This window comes from Drosophila subpulchrella, chromosome 2L (assembly GCF_014743375.2).
Source record: "Drosophila subpulchrella strain 33 F10 #4 breed RU33 chromosome 2L, RU_Dsub_v1.1 Primary Assembly, whole genome shotgun sequence".
Lineage (NCBI taxonomy): Eukaryota > Metazoa > Arthropoda > Insecta > Diptera > Drosophilidae > Drosophila > Drosophila subpulchrella.
The window spans coordinates 12,722,171-12,741,562 of record NC_050610.1 but is presented as its reverse complement, the minus strand read 5'-3'; the positions used below and the strand labels follow the sequence as shown (position 1 = coordinate 12,741,562).

Here is a 19,392-nt window from a genome sequence, read left to right as displayed (position 1 = left end):
TCCATTTGTTGACTTATCGCTTTGAGAGACAACATCGTTGAGGTGGGGTGGGGATGAGAATGGGTATGGGTGATGTTTGGGGGGAGGAGGCTCTGGCCGCCGTTGCCGTGAAATGTTCCCGAGCTGATAATATACCAGGCGCGGCCAGTTAATTCTAGAAAACTAGCTGCGATGTGTAAACTGTGGCTCCCAAAGATCAAATCAGATCAGATGACCATGGCCACCCCAACCCCTTGCCAAGGATGACAATGTCCAGTTGGTCAGTTGACAAGCCAGGACAGGAGCAACCAACGGAGAATCGGACAGAAATTCTCCTCCGTCAGGTTTCGCTACTCACACATCCGTCGTTGGAAAAACGTAATCAGCCGGAGAAGCAGCAAAAGCTGGACGATTTTCTGATAAGCCGGAGAGTGGACTGTGGAACCCAAGATGGGGAAGGGGCAGGGGATTGTCTGGGAGGCATTCATTTTTAGCAGAAAAGTGCGACTTGAGCGGCTAGTTGGCTTAGTGCTCGTCTATTTTCGGCAGGGTACGGAGCTGCTGGCTCTCGCGACCAACAGACCAACAAACCCACAAACCCGCAAAACTCAAAACCGCAGCCAGGAAAACCGATTTCCATTTCCACGTAGAATTGCATTTGGGAGAAGCATCGATAAGAAGACAGTCAGAGGCTTGGGTTGGGACAGTTGCTCTGCAATCTTCAATCTTCGATCACCGCACATAGAATTGGATTTAGCAAACGGTCGCTCTCTCCTCGAAAGAACCATTGATAAGCCTGGTTTCAAAGCAGACGGTTGTCCAAAATCCACATCCGCGACTATTCGCATCGGTTCTGGCCAAAAATTATGTGCTAATATTTGATTGCAAGAGAAGATTCGTACAAGTTCTCCATAGCCGAATTACCAAAGATCACAATGCCCGACACGGAGATCATCGTTACCAATGCCGGGGAGCCCTCCACCAAGGCGAGTCTCATCGTGGTATCCAATCGATTGCCATTTGTGCTCATCCGGAATGCGAAAACCGATGAGCTGGAACGCAGGGCCAGGTGAGTTGGATAATAATAATATTATAAAGTGCTGATTTAAAAAGTGTATGCTATAAAATTTTAAAGAGTGTTTGTGGCTTATGTAATAAAATTATAAAGTACAAATTAAAACGATTGCTTAAAGTAAAAACCCAACAGTATTTTAGAACGAACTAAACAGATCCATTATATAGTCAAACTGGTTCGAAAGTATATCGAAAATGTAAAATCGTTTTTAAACAAGAAAGAACGCTATAGTCGAGTGCCTCGACTATCAGATACCCGTTACTCAGCTAAAGGGACCAAAGGGAAATGGAAATAAGCAAGCAGCAAAGCAAGACTGAAATGCGCCACCTACCGGCGGTAGACATATTTAAGCGTTATGGGCGTTAGGGTGGGCGTGGAAAATTTTTTTTTGGTCAATCGATAGGTATTGACGAGACCGATACAGTTCAGTTAAAATTTTATATCTAGCATGAAAATTGTGGGCGCCACAGGCTTGGGCGGTTTGTGGGCGTTAGAGTGGGCGTGGCATACTCGCGTATCAAAATTGCGCTGCGTACAAAGGTTCGGAATCTAAATCTGAAATCCTGATTCTATATCTTTGATAGTTTCCGAGATATCCACGTTCATATTTACGATTTTTTGAAGTTTGGGGGCGGTTTGTGGGCGATAAAGTGGGCGTGGCAAACTTTTTTTTAAGTCAATCGATAGGTATTGATGAGAACAATACATTTCAGTTAAAATTTTTATTCTAGCATCAAAACTGTAGGAGCAACAGTTTTGGGCGGTTTGTGGGCGTAAAAGTGGGCGTGGCACTCTACTGAAACAAACTTGCGCTGCGTAAGAAGCTCAGGAATCTGCACGCCAAATCTCAATAGCCTAGCTCTCATAGTTTCCAAGATCTCAGCGTTCATCCGGACAGACAGACGGACAGACGGACAGACGGACAGACGGACAGACGGACAGACGGACATGGCTAGATCGACTCGGCTAGTGATCCTGATCAAGAATATATATACTTTATGGGGTCGGAAACGCTTCCTTCTGCCTGTTACATACTTTCCGACGAATCTAGTATACCCTTTTACTCTACGAGTAACGGGTATAAAAATTAGGTGAAGATCCTTTATTTATAATGATCTAATACAAACACAGAGCCACATTTCATTAATTAGGTGAAGATCCTTTATTTATAATGATCTAATACAAACACAGAGCCACATTTCATTAATCAACCTAAGTGCACAGTTTAGTCCGGAAATAGGGCTATGCTAATAGAAAAATAAGTCAAATTTAAACAAAGGAAAGTTTTGAACAGTCATGAGATCAAATAATACGAAATTTCCGATGGTTTCGTAAGCACGCTTATCAACTCTCTCTGGTTTTGGGGACCCAAAGCTCGAACAGGGCCAATTTCCATGTTCTTCGCACTCCCGAAAATCCCCAAGTAACCCAGTTCGATCCTCGGGCCCACAATTTGCATTGAAGATAAGCCGCCCGACAGCCGCCACCCAGTCCCCCATCCCAATACCGATCCAACTATGTGACATACCTACATTTCGGTTCATCTTGATCTCCGCTAGGCTTTCAATCTTATCAGTGCAAAACATACAGGAAGGGGAGGTGGGTAGGGAGGCGAATCGAATCGAATCGAGTCGAGATGTGTTGGACCAACCGAAGTCTGGGCTTTGAGTTAGAAAACAAATTCAATAATAATGGCGGGCCTTATCAGCGAGGTTCGTAACGCGTTTTTGACCCTTTCGAGTGTCTGGCAAAAGGGTCAATACTGGAGGCGTTATAACGAGGCTGTGGTCGCCCAGTAGAGCCTGAACCTGACACTGAAATGTGGAGTCACGTGAATGAAATTGCTTGGTGATGGAGCTGCGCTTCCGACCTATGCCAGGAACGAGTTTCTTTTGGGCCTCCCATTCCGCTGCTCCAGATTGTCTCCGGACGGGACGAGATGGACCGGAGCTGAGCTGGGTCCAGAGCTTGTTTACAATCGCTGGCTTAATGGGCGACTGCTTATCAGGTTCCCGGGTGTCATGCACTCTGCACAAAATGGGCTGGGTCCTCACCAACACACACACTCGCCCATTCTGTCCGGGACACCTGATTACGTCTTTCAATCGTTGGAAGAGAACAGCACGTTTACATCACAGTGTCTTTCTTTTCCATCAAATGGTGGGGATTGAGGTTCTAGTTATAGGGCCACATTTATAGCAGTTTTATAATAATTTAGAAATTTTAAGAATTAAGAAATTTCAAACAAATTTCCCAAATATACGATAAAAGTAAAGTTAAAGGGGAAGTTAGGTCAAAAATTGTATCTTTAAATGAATTAAAGGCCTAAAGAAAACTACAGACCTTTGCTACTACTACTACTACTACTACTAACCTTTGCTAAAATCTTTTAAAAACTAATTAGTAATATTTAAAATTTGAAAATATTCAGTTAAAATCAAGTTATGAGAGATCTTAAGGAACCACATTTTTAAATGATCTCCATAGTTATACCAAAGGTATGGCCTATGCTAAAAGCCTTTTTTTCTTCTATATTTCAGCGCTGGAGGTCTGGTGACCGCAGTGTGTCCGGTGGTGATCAAGGGCAGCGGCCTCTGGGTGGGCTGGTCGGGAATCCATCTGAAGGATCCCAACGAGGCCATTCCCGAGTCCAATCCCAATGATCAGACGCCCACTGCTGGCCTCAAGTCCGAGCAGGTGGTGTCCGTCAACATCGACTCCAAGATCTTCGATAGCTACTACAATGGATGCTGCAACAAGATCTTCTGGCCGCTGTTCCACTCGATGCCTGGTCGAGCCAACTTTGGAGGAGAGCACTGGCACGACTATGTGACTGTGAACAAGCACTTTGCCGTGCGAACCATCGAGGCGCTGGAGAAGTGCCTGGCCAAGAACCAGGGCAGCGAGAAGAGCCCTCCGATTGTGTGGATCCACGACTACCATCTCATGTTGGCCGCCAATTGGGTGCGCGAGCACGCCGAGGAGAAGAACCTGCCCTGTCGGCTGGCCTTCTTCCTGCACATCCCCTTCCCGCCGTGGGACATCTTCCGCCTGCTGCCCTGGTCCGATGAGCTCCTGCAGGTGAGCATGGTTTCCTACTGCGTGGTCCTCCAATAACTCCCTTTTCCTCTCGTTCTAAGGGCATGTTGGGCTGCGACCTGGTGGGCTTCCATATCCAGGACTACTGCCTGAACTTCGTAGACTGCTGCCAACGGAATCTCGGCTGCCGCGTGGACAGAAACAATCTCCTCGTGGAACATGGCGGTCGCACTGTGCGTGTTCGACCACTCCCAATTGGCATTCCCTACGAGCGTTTCGTCAACCTGGCCACCACCGCACCCAAGGTGCTGAAGACATCCAAGATGCAGATCATCCTGGGAGTAGATCGACTCGACTACACCAAGGGCCTCGTCCATCGCCTGATGGCCTTCGAGGCACTGCTGCTGAAGTATCCGCAGCACAAGGAGAAGGTGAGCCTGCTGCAGATCTCGGTGCCGTCGCGAACGGATGTCAAGGAGTACCGTGAGCTGAAGGAGGAGGTGGACCAGCTGGTGGGCCGCATCAACGGTCGTTTTACCACCGCCAACTGGGCACCGATCCGCTACATCTACGACTACGTCAGCCAGGACGAGTTGGCAGCCTTGTACAGGGATGCGGCCGTTTGCCTGGTCACTCCGCTTCGGGATGGCATGAATCTGGTGGCCAAGGAGTTCGTGGCCTGCCAGATAAATGAGGTGCCCGGCGTGCTGGTTATCTCACCGTTCGCAGGAGCCGGCGAGATGATGCACGAGGCTCTGCTCTGCAACCCGTACGAGGTAAACGAGGCCGCCGAGGTAATCCACCGGGCGCTGACCATGCCCGAGGATGAGCGCGTGCTCCGGATGGCTCGTCTTCGCCGGCGGGAGGCCGAGTGCGATGTGAGCCACTGGATGCGTTGCTTCCTGAAGGCGGTGGGCGCTCTGGAGATGGACGATGTGGGCACCACCATTATGCAGCCAGTGTCCGTGGACGACTTCGATGACTACTTACTGAAGTGAGTAGATAAATAGATTGAAAACAAAGGGCAATCCGTAAGTATTCTGTTCTTATATCCAACAGATACATCGGCTATAACCACAAGCTGGCTCTGCTGCTGGACTACGACGGTACTCTGGCTCCCATTGCCCCCCATCCAGATTTGGCCACGCTCTCGCCGGAGATCAAGAATGTGCTGTACAAACTGTCCAACCACTCGGACGTCTATGTGGCCGTCATCTCGGGTCGAAACGTGGACAATGTGAAGAAAATGGTTGGCATCGAGGGCATCACCTATGCGGGCAATCACGGTCTGGAAATCCTTCATCCGGATGGCAGCAAGTTCGTACACCCCATGCCCATGGAGTACGAAAAGAAGGTCAGTGATCTGCTGAAGGCTCTGCAGGATTCTGTTTGTCGCGACGGCGCCTGGGTGGAGAACAAGGGGGCCCTCCTGACGTTCCACTACCGCGAGACGCCCAACCACCTGAGGGGAGCGATGGTGGACAAGGCGCGCTCCTTGATTGAGAAGTATGGCTTCAAGGCCACGGAGGCGCATTGCGCTCTGGAGGCTCGTCCGCCGGTGCAGTGGAACAAGGGTCGTGCCTCGATCTACATCCTGCGCACATCCTTCGGCGTGGACTGGAACGAGCGCATCAAGATTATCTATGTGGGCGACGATCTTACAGACGAAGATGCCATGGTGGTATGTGATCTATAAAAGGAATCCTTTCAGCTGGCAGGTATTTCATTTTTGACTCAATTTCCTGAACAGGCTCTCAAGGGAATGGCGCGAACATTCCGTGTGACATCGTCGGACATCGTGAAGACCGCTGCGGATCACCGACTGCCATCCACTGACTCTGTGTACACGCTGCTGAAATGGGTGGAACGGCATTTCATGGGACGCAAGGCGCGCGCCAACTCGCTGACCTACAGGCCCACCAAGGGTGACGGTGTCCAGATGCAGATGTCCCTGGAGGTGGCCTCCTCGGCGAACAACCTGGAGGTGTGAGCCCCCATTTCCGTGCTTGCATAGGCAACCTCGTAACTCAGATAACTTGTAAGATTTTAAGAATAAAGAAAACGGAATCGTAGCTTAAAGAAATGTACAATTGATTTCGGATTTTTGTTTTTGGTTACGCTATGGAACGTGCACTGTTTTCTTTACAAACTAATCACTAAGCAAAGCGTCACGAATTGCACTAATTGTGGGACAGTACGAGCCACGAGATGATGAAGAAGAACAGAAAGATGGGGTAGACAGCCAGTGGTTTGCGATGAGGCGGCTGGCTTTGACCCAGGAAAACAAAGGAAGCTAAAGGGAATATAACCATTACTAAACTCTTCAAACATTTGAAATGGATTTATGTATAATCATACCGTAGGTGGCCCAGGCAAAGCCCATGGTGGTGGTCACAAAGCGCAGAAAGAAGAGAAGGCGCGTCTGGGCGGCCAGCAGGATTACTCGGCACACAATCAGCGAGATGGCCACCGGCGTAAGACAGTAGCCCAGCACGCAGACGGATTGGAAGAATGAGCTGGAGGAGATTGGGTACATTACAATCAACCTATGGTTCAAGTTTAGGGACTTTCTCACATATTGCCGCCCAGCAGCTTGGAGTTAAGTGTGACTATGGCCGCTCCTATCCAGACGATGACGAAGACCTGGGCGAACTCGGGTCCGTTGTCGGACATGCTGTCGGCGGAGGAGGAGCCCTGCAGAATTGTGGCCATGAAGGTGCACAGCACCAGTGGACCCCACAGATCCCCTGAAAAAGTAGGTAAACACATTAGTAAACTGCCCACGAAAGCATAAGCACAGATGATGACGCACAATCACGGAGTAGACTGGACTTTTCCTTGGGATACAGGACATGGTAGAACTTGACGCCAACGGCCCGGATGTCCCGCAGCACTGTCTCCCGGATGGGCTCGTCCAGGGTGTTGTAGTCAGGCACTCCACTCGCAGACGTAGCAGTTGTGGTTCTCTTGCCAGGAATCGACATGTCGCCCTCCAGGGAAGGCGACGTGTTCACGTCCTCAAACATCTAGGAAGACGTGAAATATATTCAAGAAAATGTATTTTTATATATTACTTAGTAGTAGTACTTACATCTAGTTTGGAATCCATTGGCTGCTTTATGTGTTATCTGCTTAATATTATAAACGTTTACATCGACAAAAAAAATAAGCCAGCTAATAGTGTGACCTTAAGTTGAGGCCCACTTATTACCCCGCCAATTATATCGGTTATCGATAACAACCTAAGCCGCCAGAACTGCAGTTGACGTTCACTTTCATTTTGACGGTGGTCTGGGATTGTAAAAAGCTTGTAAAGTTCGTATTTAATAGATAAGAAATTATTAGTCAAACTAATATTAAATAGACAAGAACAATGATAAGTAATACATTCTTTTTGGTTTTTAGGGTTACTGTGCATATTTTCCAAATACTTAGTCGACGTTAACTGGAAATCAATTCAAGGGATTCCCAGAAAATCAAATTCCTCAAAAAGATTACTACTGATAAACTACCTGAGGGCCATGGATACTGATTTGATTCACAAGAATTCTTTCGATTCTGAGGACGCCTATGCTGCGGAACAAGTAGAATGGCTACTGCAGTGGAACAATCATTTGTGCCTGGAAAGCGACGTGGGTGCTACGGCTTTGCAAATGCAGCTGATTTCTGTCAATTCCCTGAAGGAAAAACTTAAACTGAAGTTGGATGAACTAGGTGAGATGCTAGGGGATGCTTGTTCCAGCCTGGAGCACCGTAGTACTAACAAGTTAGACGACGAATTTCAAACTCTGAAAGCCAAACTGGAGGAAACTGAGAATAAAATCCACTTGTTGATAGATCGGGACCTGGAACTAAGGAGGAAAGTTGAACAGTTGACTCATGAACTTCATTTCGTTACATTGCAAAAGGATCAACTCACGATTGAACGTGATGGGATGATATTGAAATTGGAGGAGCAGGAGTCCGACTACAAAGGTATGGTGGCTAAACAGGATCAGCAGATCCGTTCTATGCAGGTCATCATATCGGAGTCGCAGCATGAAATATGCCAAAAGGAGGCATTGCGCCGCCAATTGCTCGTGGATCTCGAAGGGCAGGAGCAAGTGCATCTTCAACAAATGGAGGCACAGAGGCAGAGTCTGGTGGAGAACAACGAGGACAGCATCACATGCTCCATATGCTGGGTGACCTGGGACGCGGATGGAGACCATCGGGTCGTCTCTCTGGCATGTGGCCATCTATTCGGCAACTCGTGCATTCGAAATTATCTAATGCGAAGTGAGAGCTGCCCGATTTGCCGACAGGCAGCGAATGTCCAACATATTCGCTTTATCTTCGGTCGTCACGTTATACCAAACCAAACCCAGTAATTTGGATATGCATGTATGTATATACAATGGTGTGTATCTAAGAATGGTTATCCAGAATTTGTATATTTTTTTTTTAGAATACCGAACAATCAGCGCACTAAATGAAACTCAGGAAAGAAATATATATGACTGTTTCCTTGTATACATTTCGTATTCTTCGGAAGCTTTTATTACTTAAAAAATGCAAGGCAAGCATAATTTTTGTTTTCTTACAAACATATGAACAATTTTAATTGAACATACAAAGCTGGGACAACGTGAACAACGAGAATATTTGGATTTTAAGTTTGTGTTATTTTGAATTCCATTGTATTTAAGCTGTAGTTTTCATACAAATATTTTAAGAATGTTTGTTTATGTTACAAATTGTTTTTTGAAATCTGTTGCAGAGCGTTTAAAATGCAGTTTCAAAACGTTTGTTACCAACCTGTGCGTCTAATGAAATAAAAACAAACTCCAAAAACAATCAACAAGTTCTTCAATAATTGAAATTTTGTGTCATATTAAATGATTTTGAAAGTTTCCCACAGCTAAATTAAGTTTAAAATAGCTAGAAAAAAACAAGCCAGATGTGACTGGGAACCCGCTAGAATAGCCACCCCTATCCTGGAGTGACCGTATTCTCCGCCGACGACTGTCGCGAACACTTGATCGGCGAACCCAATTCTAAACAGACGCAAATTTTGGAAACTATGCTGTAGGCGGACGCGAATTCTTGAACTGCAGCCGCAGTAGCACGTCGAGGAAAATGGCAGCGAAGCGGGCGGAGAGTCCGGAAAAGCGGACGAGTCCGGAGCACTCGCAGCGCGGTCTTACCACAAAGGTGGCGCTGCGGCGTCTGCATGAGGAGATTGAACGGGTGCTGCTGGAACACGAGCGGCTGTACGCCGCCGAGAGGTGAGTCAATGCATATCCGGTGATATGTACTGATAATAGGCAATCCCCCATATCCACAGCTCCTATCGAAAGTTGCGGGCGGCTTTTGTGAAGCGCTATGATAGCCCACTGAGCTGGCTCTCCATTGGTGCCAGTCTGCTGGCCAGTGGAGCACTCCTCATCACCGGAATGCTGTGGCCCGCCCTGTGCCTGCTGGCCATCTTATCGCTAGATCTCTTCGTAGTGGTCCGGGAGAACAACCTGCGTCGCACAGAGATTTTCCGGAAGACGCGACATGTGCTGGCGGAACTACAATTAGCGGAGCAGCACTTCTGCGACGACTGGCAGCAGGCCAACTATCCGCACTTAAGCAATCCAATGTCGCCCTGCGTATCCCTACAGTGGACCTATCGCGATGGGAAAATCGTAAACCTGCCCTGGGCCTTGTTGGTGCGTGGAGATCACATCGTCCTGCGACCGGGGCACATTTCTCCCGGTCCCTGTCACGAACTGGAAACGAACAAATTATTTTCAGCCAACGAAATCTATGGAGCAACCCCCCATGGGGATCCTCCCGTTAAGCCAGTGGCTCGTCCTCCACTGCCCGATCTCGTTTGCAGTTTGGAGAGCACACCCTACCTGGACAATCTTACCGTTTGCCTCAAAAACTCCCTGAAGCGACCGCCCACCATCTACAATCAGCAGCGATATCTGGTAAGAAGATCTTCGAAAGAAATTAGAACCCGTTCTTATCTCTGTTTACGTCGGTTAGCTGGTCACCAAATACATACAACAGTGGGGCTTCATTAGTGCCCTGGTTATCACGCTCATCTCGGGTCTACTGCGCCTCAACGGTTACGGCCTGCCCACCGACGAGAAGCACAACTGGCGCTTTGTGCTCATCGAATCCCCAGCGGCGGCCATTATTCCGCTATTGCCGCTGATCTTTCCGCTTATGTGGATATCCATGAATCTGTGGGGCATTGCGCGATTGCAGTGCTTCCTTAAAACGCCACAGGCCGCCCTGGAGAGGAGTACGAGCAAATCGTTTGAGGAGGATCTGGACACGCCGTCGTACGACTATCAGAATGTGTCGATGCTTCGTTCCAATGTGTTCCGCATCTGGATGCAGCTTTGGCGGGGAGACAGTGAACTCCTGCCTCGCTCAGCGAATCTCGTACAGGTGCTGGGCTCCATTTCGGCGCTCTGCTGTGTGGACAAGAAGGGCATTCTATCGTGGCCCAATCCCACAGCCGAGAAGGTATTTTTTCTGCACAACACCGACGAGGAATCACGCGAGGATGGCGCAGGCAGTCAGTCGTCGTCAACGAGTGAGAGTGACGACGTGCCGGATGTGGATGAGGATCACAAGGAGCGTGGGATAGTGGCTGAAGTCTTGGACCTCACGCACGACCAACACTGCCCCTTCCGACTGGAATTTGACGACCACGAATGGAAGGCGCACATTAAGTCCTTGAAGCCACTGGGTGAAACCTGAGAATCAAATTAAGTTTAATGAACTTCTTAACGTAATCCAATTAATCTAGGTCTCGCCATTCTGCTAAACACCTGTTCACCGCTCACCCACGAGCACTACGCACAGTTCTGCGGCCATGTAACCGCCGTGGCCATGCTCGACAAAGATCTGGTGCCTGTGACTAATCGGTATGCGTATGCACTCATTGAGTCGAGTAAAAGCTTTTTGCATGGGTACGTAGTTCATTGCCATACTCATCGTCAGTTTCTGTCTAACCAAATCATATATATATATATATATGGGTCGATTGCTTCGACCACAAAACAACTACTTATATAGTCTAATGATTTTCTCCAAAATGGTATTGTATACCATTGCATCCAAAGCCAGCCCGATCAAATTAGTCTTTGCTTTGGGTATTTTTGATTTTTGAATCCAATTGGACGATTCCCCCCACAAAACAAACACAAGCGATTGGTAATGATTTAAAAAATTGAAAGCGTAAGAAAAAAGTATTTTTGATTTCCAGTAACTCGCTATTCCGTAATCGTTTTGCTCTATAATTTCCCATATTCCATTCGAGCCTTTGAACTAACTGCAATGTCGACACATAAACCTTGTACTTATTATTCTACCTCTATTAATTTGTTTGTACTCGTAAATCGATCTCCTTCGCCTCCTCGCCCATCCCCAATGGCCTGCTATTTTAAGTAACAAACATTCAAGAACGCTTAAATATAGTCGCCCCATTCCCGCCACCGCCCCATCCGCCAACCTCTGCCCGCCACGCTTGCCTGCATGCTCACGCACCGCCGTCGCATCCAGCGTTAGTGGGAACCAGTTCTAATCGGTTGTTCTCTACTAACAGACGCTGCCTCTGCGAGCTGGCCAAGCAGATTGGATTCACCGACCATGCCACGGATCGGTTCGCGCTGGAGGGTCAACTGGCCAGCTACCGCCATTTGGTGAGTCTCGGGAATTTGGTATTTATGGGGAGTGTGCCTATTTTATGGTTTTATATGCAAAACTTAATTCCGGAATTTCCCATTAGCTGGGGATTAAAAATAGAAGACTACAAAAATTTAGTTTTTTATTTATTCCGGAATTTTGTATTCTAATATAAAAACAAGGAAGAACGCTATAGTCGAGTACCTCGACTATCAGATACCCGTTACTCAGCTAAAGGGACCAAAGGAATATGGAGATATGCAAGCAGCAAATGCGCCACCTACCGGCGGTAGACAGATTTAAGCGTTGTGGGCATTAAAGTGGGCGTGGCAAAGTTTTTTTTAAATCAATCGATAGGTATTGACGAGACCAATACATTTAAGTTAAAATTTTTTATCTAGCACGAAAATTGTGGGCGCCACAGGCTTGGGCGGTTTGTGGGCGTTAGAGTGGGCGTGGCAAACTTTTTTTTAAATCAATCGATAGGTATTGACGAGATTAATACATTTCAGTTTAAATTTTTTATCTACCATGAAAATTGTGGGCGCCACAGACTTGGGCGGTTTGTGGGCGTTGGAGTGGGCGTGGCATATTCGCGTAATAAGCTTGCGCTGCGCTCAAGCCTACGGAATCTAAATCTGAAATCTCGTTTCTCTATCTTTGATATTTTCCGAGATATCCGCGTTCATATTTACGATTTTTTGAAGTTTGTGGGCGGTTTGTGGGCGTTAAAGTTGGCGTGGCAAACTTTTTTTTAGGTCAGTCGGTAGGTATTGATGAGAACAATACATTTCAGTTAAAATTTTTGTTCTAGCATCAAAACTGTAGGAGCCACAGTTTTGGGCGGTTTGTGGGCGTTAGAGTGGGCGTGGCACTCTTTTGAAACAAACTTGCGCTGCGCAGGAATCTCAGGAATCTGCATGCCTAATCCCAGTATTGTAGCTCTTATAGTTTCCAAGATCTCAGCGTTCATACGGACAGACGGACAGACGGACAGACGGACAGACGGACAGACGGACATGGCTAGATCGACTCGGCTAGTGATCCTGATCAAGAATAAATATACTTTATGGGGTCGGAAACGCTTCCTTCTGCCTGTTACATACTTTCCGACGAATCTAGTATACCCTTTTACTCTACGAGTAACGGGTATAATAAACACTACCATCAAATGATCAGCATTTAATGATAACTATTAAAATTTGGCTCTACTTTACAGCAACCTGATGTGGTACGAAGGGACATTCGTTTCGCCCGGCAGCTGCAGCTGTCCACCAAGGTGAAGGTTCCGTTTCCGCACTCCTTGTCCGTGGTTATGCGCGAAAACCCGGGTGGCTATTTGTCTCTCTTCACACAGGGAACGGCCGATATCATCCTGGACTGCTGCGACGACTTTTGGGATGGCATGGATCTGCGTCCACTTTCCCCTCAGGATCGCAAGCGGGCCTTGGACTTTTACCAGCGCAGTGCTCTGACCTCTTACTGTACTGCCTTCGCCTATCGCCCACTGAGGCATGGCATCCATGGAGCCCTGAGTGGCCCCCAGCGGAGCGGCGGTGAGTGCCTGTATCTGGAGCTACCGCCGGAGTCGAAGCTGCGCATGCAGCACGTGGATAAGACCCACTGCGACTTTCAGGGCGGACACCACGTCAAGTTGAGCCACAGCATTAGCACGGATTCATTGTTATTCTCGGAGAGCAAGGACGATGAGTGCAACGATGTGGAGGGCTGCTTCGAGATGCAGTGCCACCAGGTGTTCATCGGCATGGTGACAATGCAGTATCAGGCTCAAAACGATATCGTACGGTTGGTCGAGCATCTGGAACGGGCCTGCATCCGATTTGTGCATTTTAGCAAAGAGAACGAACTGCGCTCGCGTGTCTTCTCTGAGAAAATGGGTCTAGAGTCCGGCTGGAACTGCCACATTTCGCTGCTAAGCGAACCAGAGCCGGATAGCGAGAAGGATCGAGCCACTGCCAAAGCCAAGGAGTTGCCGGAACATATTGGTAAACCCCAAGCTACCACCTCAACCACTGCCACTACCACCACAACAGACCATGAGAACAACCATCATCCCAGTGCCAAAGTCATGTACATATCGCCCCCCGCACCCGCACCTGCCACTGCATCTGAATCCGAATCTGAATCCATACCTGCAGCTAAAACCACTGAAATTGTAGGTGACGGCCCAGAAATTAGTTACCTTTTGGGGCCGCCAAACAATCTGGAGTCCTCGAAAACCCTTAGTTCTTCAGCTCCCGGTGCCATTTCCAACCCGGATGAGTGCAATCCATTGAATGCAGCGCTTAACAGTGAGGATCCCCATTCCCCGGAAGGCGAGAGCAGCAAGGACAGCTCGCAAGATAGTTCCCCAAAGAAAAATGTACCCGAAGATTCCGAACTGGATGGGGAACCCGATCCCAACAAGCATAAGCAGCGCCATTCGCTGGACTCCGCTATGGATGAAAACTGCCGCTCGTTAAGCACGCTCACCGAAAGCACGGATCAGAGTGCACCTATCAACTTTGACATGTCCAACAGGGCGAAGCTGCCAAGAGGCATTGAAAACATTAGACCTCATTTGGAGCAGGTTGACAACGTGCCTTTGCAGGTGTCTCTTTTTACCGACTGCTCGGCGGAGGCCACCCGCCAAATGCTGGACATCATGCAGTCCTACGGCGAGATTGTTGTCTGTTTGGGAAGCTCGGCCAGCAATGCCAATGCGGACATTTTCCTGCAGGCCGATTGCAGTATAGCCGTAGAGCCACTGTATCCACAGGTGTGCCAGGATGTGGACGCCTACACGGAAGCCAATATCCAGCACAATAAACTGATGTGGCAGCGGCAGTCTGGGAAATCCAAGGGCAATGATGATGAGGAGCTGCTGGAAGGCGGCCTTCAGGGATGCGCCATGCAGTCGCCCGCTCACACCATTTCGCCGCTGTATCTAAGCCGACTGCTCAACTCCCTGCCCTGTTCCATTGCCGTTTGCCGCGACGACCCGCTTTCGCTGGTGGCCATAATTGAGCTGTCACGTCGCTTCTCTCTGGGCCTGTGGAACTGCATCCAGTACTGGGCTTGCTGCGCTGGCTCCATCTCCATTCTGAACGTGCTGTGCGCGTGCCTCTCGCTGCCACCACTTCTCACCCCGCTGCTCGGCATCTATCTAATGTGCGTGCCGGTGCCGCTAATAGCCATCTCGCTTGCCCACATTGACGTGGATCCCAAGATCATGAATCGGGCGACCAGCAAGAAGCAGACGGACTACGATACGCGCGCTTTTGCCTTTGTCATGTGGTGCTATGGCTGCAAGTTTATCGTTCTGGTCGTATCTATGGTAAGATGTGTTATCTTAGAGTTTGAAGAACAGAATTATTGTGCAAATCAATATTTGTTACAGCTCGTTTCCCACTGGATGTTCTTATCTGAGCCTCAATTTAGCGCCGCTCCAGAAGCTACAGAAGCACCTGAGTTAGAAATTGATGATGATGATCAGGACTTTTATCAATTTCTTTACTTTGCTCGAAGCTCTGCCTTACTAGGCATAATACTACATTTTGGTAAAGGAACTTAGCGTACATTTGGCAATCTTCCTATAACCTTATCTGAATCCTTTCAGTTTTCATTTCTTTCACATTTGTACATCGCGATCATGCGCTCTGGCAGCGCAATCCGTTTACCAATCGTATCTGGGCTATTACCTGTTTGTTGTTGGTCCTGTTCCATGGTGTGATCTGCGCCGTGCAACTGATTCTGGAGGATTTCTGGGAACAGCTACCCATCCTGTGGGTGGCCTTGTTGGTCTTATTTGGCGGCAGTTTGCTGAGTATGATTGTCAGTGAGCTGGCCAAGTTCCAGGAGAACAAGTGGGTGGTAACTGCTTACTTTGGCATACAACTATTAATTGTTTACTTTTCTCTTTTTTTAGGGTCAACGCGCGCTATCAACGTCGGGCGCGTCTTGACTTTGGCACCAAATTGGGAATGAACTCGCCCTTCTAAGAATCACGGCTAAGACTTACCAAACGAAAAGACGCCAATGTTACACATCTACTTAGTGCCAAGGCTGTATATAACACCATCACTCAACACGCTTCTTCTTATTACTTTTACGATTCAGACTAACCATTGGGGTATTCATAACCGTGGCTGCTTCTGCCAGCATTTGTTCGACTTGTCTTTAGGTTCAGCCTCGTTATTTTACCCATTTGTACTTCCACGTGCTTTATTTAGTTTGTGACACCCCCATCGAGTAACGAAACACATTTGTTATTCTTGTTTCTAAAACGGTTTGTTTCCAGTTCCTTGTTTCAATGAGAGATAACTTTGTGTACTAACATTTAAAAGACTTGCAATTATTGTATGAAATATATGTATGTATGGTAAAACTGAAAATCCATTTTTAAACAAGTAAAAGTTGCGATCATTTTGAATGGTCCAGTTGGGAAAGTGGCATGCTCAGAACTGGTTATCTGTGGATACCTTAAAATTGAGCCGTGAACTAGGAGGGAAAACATAAGTATATAGCACGCCTGAATAGGTGCTAATCGGAAGAGGCACGTTGCAGCAAGTGCCGCAGTTACTGACCCACATCCATGGCGAGGAAGTTGACAAATATTATTGTCTTTAGTTCGTACTAGAAATCGTTTCATTTGGGTTACACATGAAATTTGTTTAAAGAAGATCGGAAAGGTATTAGAAATTAACACCTTTAGGGCGCCAAAATCGGTAATGTGTGCTCGGTTCGAAATTCTTTGGATTTTTCATTCATGTGTTAAAAGTAAATTGTGTAAAGTGTATTCATAAATTATTTAAAAGCGGTTTTCAAAATAAGTTACTATATTAAATGATTATCTTATATGTATTTATGGGTATAATAACAATGGCTGGTCTGTGGTATTTCAAAAAACTTTTATTTTTCTTATATGTAAACGTGTTCCCGTTTTTGAATCATAGACTCATCAATAAGCATACTTAGCTCACATGTCTTGACTATACAAAAATGTTCCTAATTGGTTGCAAAATTGGAGCCACACGCTCCGAACCACATAAGAAGACCATCGTATGGCCATGGATTAGAAGTGTAGTTACAGTCCATACTCCAGATATACACATCCCAGGCAGCCGGGAGCACATAACGGAAGATGCCATCAGAAATGTGGAGTAACAAATAATTAGCACCTCCGAAGTCGACGAAATGAAAGTGCTGTTCTGCCCGTTCAGATCGATGGTATATAGATCACTTCTAGTAGCACCTTTTGCCCGGAATCTGGGTCATGAAAAAACGAAATCACGAACTCGGCTGAGCGGAGACTAATAAAACCAATGGTCATCCAAGTGCTCCCTTGTATTCGACAATTTCGCGCGACGCGGTACGGTGGCATTATTTCCGAGCTCCGGCGGATATGAGGAAAGTGTAGCCCCCAAAGGATATTCAGTGATATAGTGTTGATAAGAAAATATATCTACCAAAGTGTCCTGAGGTGAAACTAGATAAAGAAAAGGAAATCCTACAATGCGATTAGAAAGCGCCAGACGGGCGCTGCTGGTGTATTTCAGTTTTCTCTTTGGATGTGTCCGGATTGAAGCCTATTCTCAGGTGTTGGTCAGTGGAACTGGAGCCGGAAATGATCAGGGACCACGCATATTTAAGGCCCTCAATACGGATTTGATATTCCCGAAAATGTAAGTTACTGGTGCTTGGAGATTTTCGATCGTGTTTTTAGACAATCCTTGCCTACGCAGCTTCAACTCCAGTGAAAATGTGGTATCCACCACTGGAGCTCCAGCGATTACTTCCACATCCACGACAACTCATCCACCCATCCCGTACAACCATCAACCCGAGGGAACAACCAACTCCCCGGTGTTTGTCACCCCTCTGGTTGCAACAGATGCGGCAAAAGCCAGTGATCCTGCTCCAGATCCTGAACCTGCCCCTGTATCAGAGGAGCAGCCCGATCCTGTTCTAGAAGGAGCCTCCACAGGACGTGCCGTGGATTATAGGACGGGGTATCCCTTTGGTCAACTGCTAACTCCGTTGCTGAGGGGCGGCAAGCCACAGTACAACTCCCGACCCACAAAGACACGTATCTATCCTCAAGGTAGTCCTTCTTACTACTCCCCATCATCACGAAATCCATCTCGCTATCAGGCTTCGAGGCCCAGCTACATAAAAGGTATCATTATCACGAAAATAATGTAGTGTAATGTAATTCAAACTAGAAATTTCCAAAGATAAGGTTAGATCTAACTCTGTAAATATAGATGTTTTAGCATCATTTAGCATCATCACATATCCGATTGTCTTATCCATGTTCTTAAAATAATAATACAATTTTACTTTGATTCCTAGGATTCAGCGATCGCTTCGCTCCTGGCGAGGGAACAGCCGCTGGTCTCTTCAAGGGACACAACCACAACCACGATCACGGCCACGACCATAGTCACGATCATTCCCATGGACAGGATGGCAAGGTGGCCGCCGGCTCGAACTCGGTGAACTCCTATGTGGCCCCGAGCGATGCCTACTCCTTTCCGCCGTTGAACACCAAGTACCCATCGCCCTCGCAGGATCCCAAAGCAGCCTTGCCATCAGATACGGTAACGAGTTACTTGCCACCCGCATCTGGAGGGCTGAGCAATGCGGGATACTCCTATCCGGGACCTTCATTTCCGGGCTACAAGTACCCGGGTCCACTGGCCAATGGCAATGGTGACAAGGATACGGCTGCCAGTATGCCGAGTGCATCTCCTCCGGCAGATGATGACCCCGGCAATGATGATACGATTGGAGTCCTGCCGGCTAGTGCCATGGATAACATTCCTACGAAGGATCAGGAGGGCAAGGATGCCGGCGGTGCCGCTCCTGCAGATGGCATGGATATGGGTGGAGGTGGTGGAGATGGGGGAGACAGCGGTGGAGGCGGAGGAGGAGATGATGCCGCTGGCGTTCTACCAGCACTCCACAACGATGGTTCGCAGCCCGATGACGATCACAAGTACGATCCCAATATGGAGTATGCCACACCACCACCTGGTTGGCTAGAATCTCACCCAGAATCGGCGGCTCCCAAGCCAGAGGATCACAACCATGATCATGCGCCAGACCACGATCATGTGCACGATCATGATCACCACCACGAACACTATCCGAGTCACTTTGACTACCAGCCCTCGTATCCGGATGACTCCTATCCAGATGTGATTTACGATGACCATCCCCATCATCACCATCACGTGCACCACCCACCCCCACCTCCTCCTCCACCGCCACCACCGCCGCCTCCACCACCACCCACGGAACCACCGCCACCTCCTCCTCCGCCACCAGAACCACGTGTCAAGAAGTACAGTTACTTCTACATTGGCCGCAAGCTCTGGTACATCCCACTGTACTTCACCGTGTGGTTCAGCTTCTACATTCTGTGGCTGATCATCAAGTCCATCGGTCGCCACAAGGTCAATCTGCCCAATCATTATGTCTCTCGACGAAGTGCTCCCGATCCGTTCACCGACCAGGGTCGCGACGAATACATCAATGAAATGACGGTTAGGGTGTTGGAACACATCGATAGCTTTAAGCAGAAATACTTGAACTGATAAGGACGCTACTTAGTACTGAATGGG

General features: G+C 47.8%; 5 protein-coding genes across 9 annotated transcripts; 4 read left to right on the top strand and 1 right to left on the bottom strand.

Annotated features, from left to right (window-relative positions):
• Positions 1 to 503: 503 nt before the first annotated feature.
• LOC119547276 (alpha,alpha-trehalose-phosphate synthase [UDP-forming]) lies at positions 504 to 6,176 on the top strand. Its single transcript, XM_037854057.1, has 5 exons — positions 504 to 1,048; positions 3,595 to 4,135; positions 4,195 to 5,087; positions 5,153 to 5,774; positions 5,844 to 6,176. The coding sequence occupies exons 1-5, from the start codon at positions 915 to 917 to the stop codon at positions 6,081 to 6,083; spliced, it is 2,430 nt and encodes an 809-aa protein (XP_037709985.1). The 5' UTR covers positions 504 to 914; the 3' UTR covers positions 6,084 to 6,176.
• On the bottom strand, positions 6,164 to 7,327 carry LOC119547278 (protein YIPF6). The gene is made up of 5 exons (XM_037854061.1): positions 7,185 to 7,327; positions 6,906 to 7,119; positions 6,669 to 6,840; positions 6,452 to 6,609; positions 6,164 to 6,386 (listed from the first exon to the last, which is right to left on the bottom strand). The coding sequence occupies exons 1-5, from the start codon at positions 7,200 to 7,202 to the stop codon at positions 6,274 to 6,276; spliced, it is 675 nt and encodes a 224-aa protein (XP_037709989.1). The 5' UTR covers positions 7,203 to 7,327; the 3' UTR covers positions 6,164 to 6,273.
• LOC119547277 (E3 ubiquitin-protein ligase RNF8-like) lies at positions 7,300 to 8,926 on the top strand. 2 transcript variants are annotated; one of them, XM_037854059.1, is made up of 4 exons: positions 7,300 to 7,408; positions 7,499 to 7,807; positions 7,931 to 8,476; positions 8,541 to 8,926. In XM_037854059.1, the coding sequence occupies exons 2-3, from the start codon at positions 7,615 to 7,617 to the stop codon at positions 8,461 to 8,463; spliced, it is 726 nt and encodes a 241-aa protein (XP_037709987.1). In that variant the 5' UTR covers positions 7,300 to 7,408; positions 7,499 to 7,614; the 3' UTR covers positions 8,464 to 8,476; positions 8,541 to 8,926. The 2 variants fall into 2 exon arrangements, with proteins under 2 accessions (XP_037709987.1, XP_037709986.1); XM_037854058.1 differs by having other exon boundaries at positions 7,499 to 8,476.
• A 159-nt stretch (positions 8,927 to 9,085) lies between these two features.
• LOC119546572 (transmembrane protein 94) lies at positions 9,086 to 16,158 on the top strand. 3 transcript variants are annotated; one of them, XM_037852968.1, is made up of 10 exons: positions 9,086 to 9,360; positions 9,420 to 10,053; positions 10,112 to 10,826; positions 10,887 to 11,049; positions 11,685 to 11,781; positions 12,984 to 13,770; positions 13,945 to 15,101; positions 15,165 to 15,324; positions 15,384 to 15,630; positions 15,693 to 16,158. In XM_037852968.1, exons 1-10 carry the CDS (start codon positions 9,212 to 9,214, stop codon positions 15,763 to 15,765), a joined length of 4,182 nt encoding a protein of 1,393 aa, XP_037708896.1. In that variant the 5' UTR covers positions 9,086 to 9,211; the 3' UTR covers positions 15,766 to 16,158. The 3 variants fall into 3 exon arrangements, with proteins under 3 accessions (XP_037708896.1, XP_037708894.1, XP_037708893.1); XM_037852966.1 differs by having other exon boundaries at positions 10,887 to 11,004; positions 12,984 to 15,101; XM_037852965.1 differs by having other exon boundaries at positions 12,984 to 15,101.
• Positions 16,159 to 17,278: 1,120 nt separating this feature from the next.
• Positions 17,279 to 19,365, top strand: LOC119547649 (extensin). Of its 2 annotated transcripts, none has more exons than XM_037854591.1 (3): positions 17,279 to 17,448; positions 17,509 to 17,867; positions 18,119 to 19,365. In XM_037854591.1, exons 1-3 carry the CDS (start codon positions 17,279 to 17,281, stop codon positions 19,363 to 19,365), a joined length of 1,776 nt encoding a protein of 591 aa, XP_037710519.1. The 2 variants fall into 2 exon arrangements, with proteins under 2 accessions (XP_037710519.1, XP_037710518.1); XM_037854590.1 differs by having other exon boundaries at positions 17,509 to 17,942.
• The last annotated feature ends 27 nt before the right edge of the window (positions 19,366 to 19,392 follow it).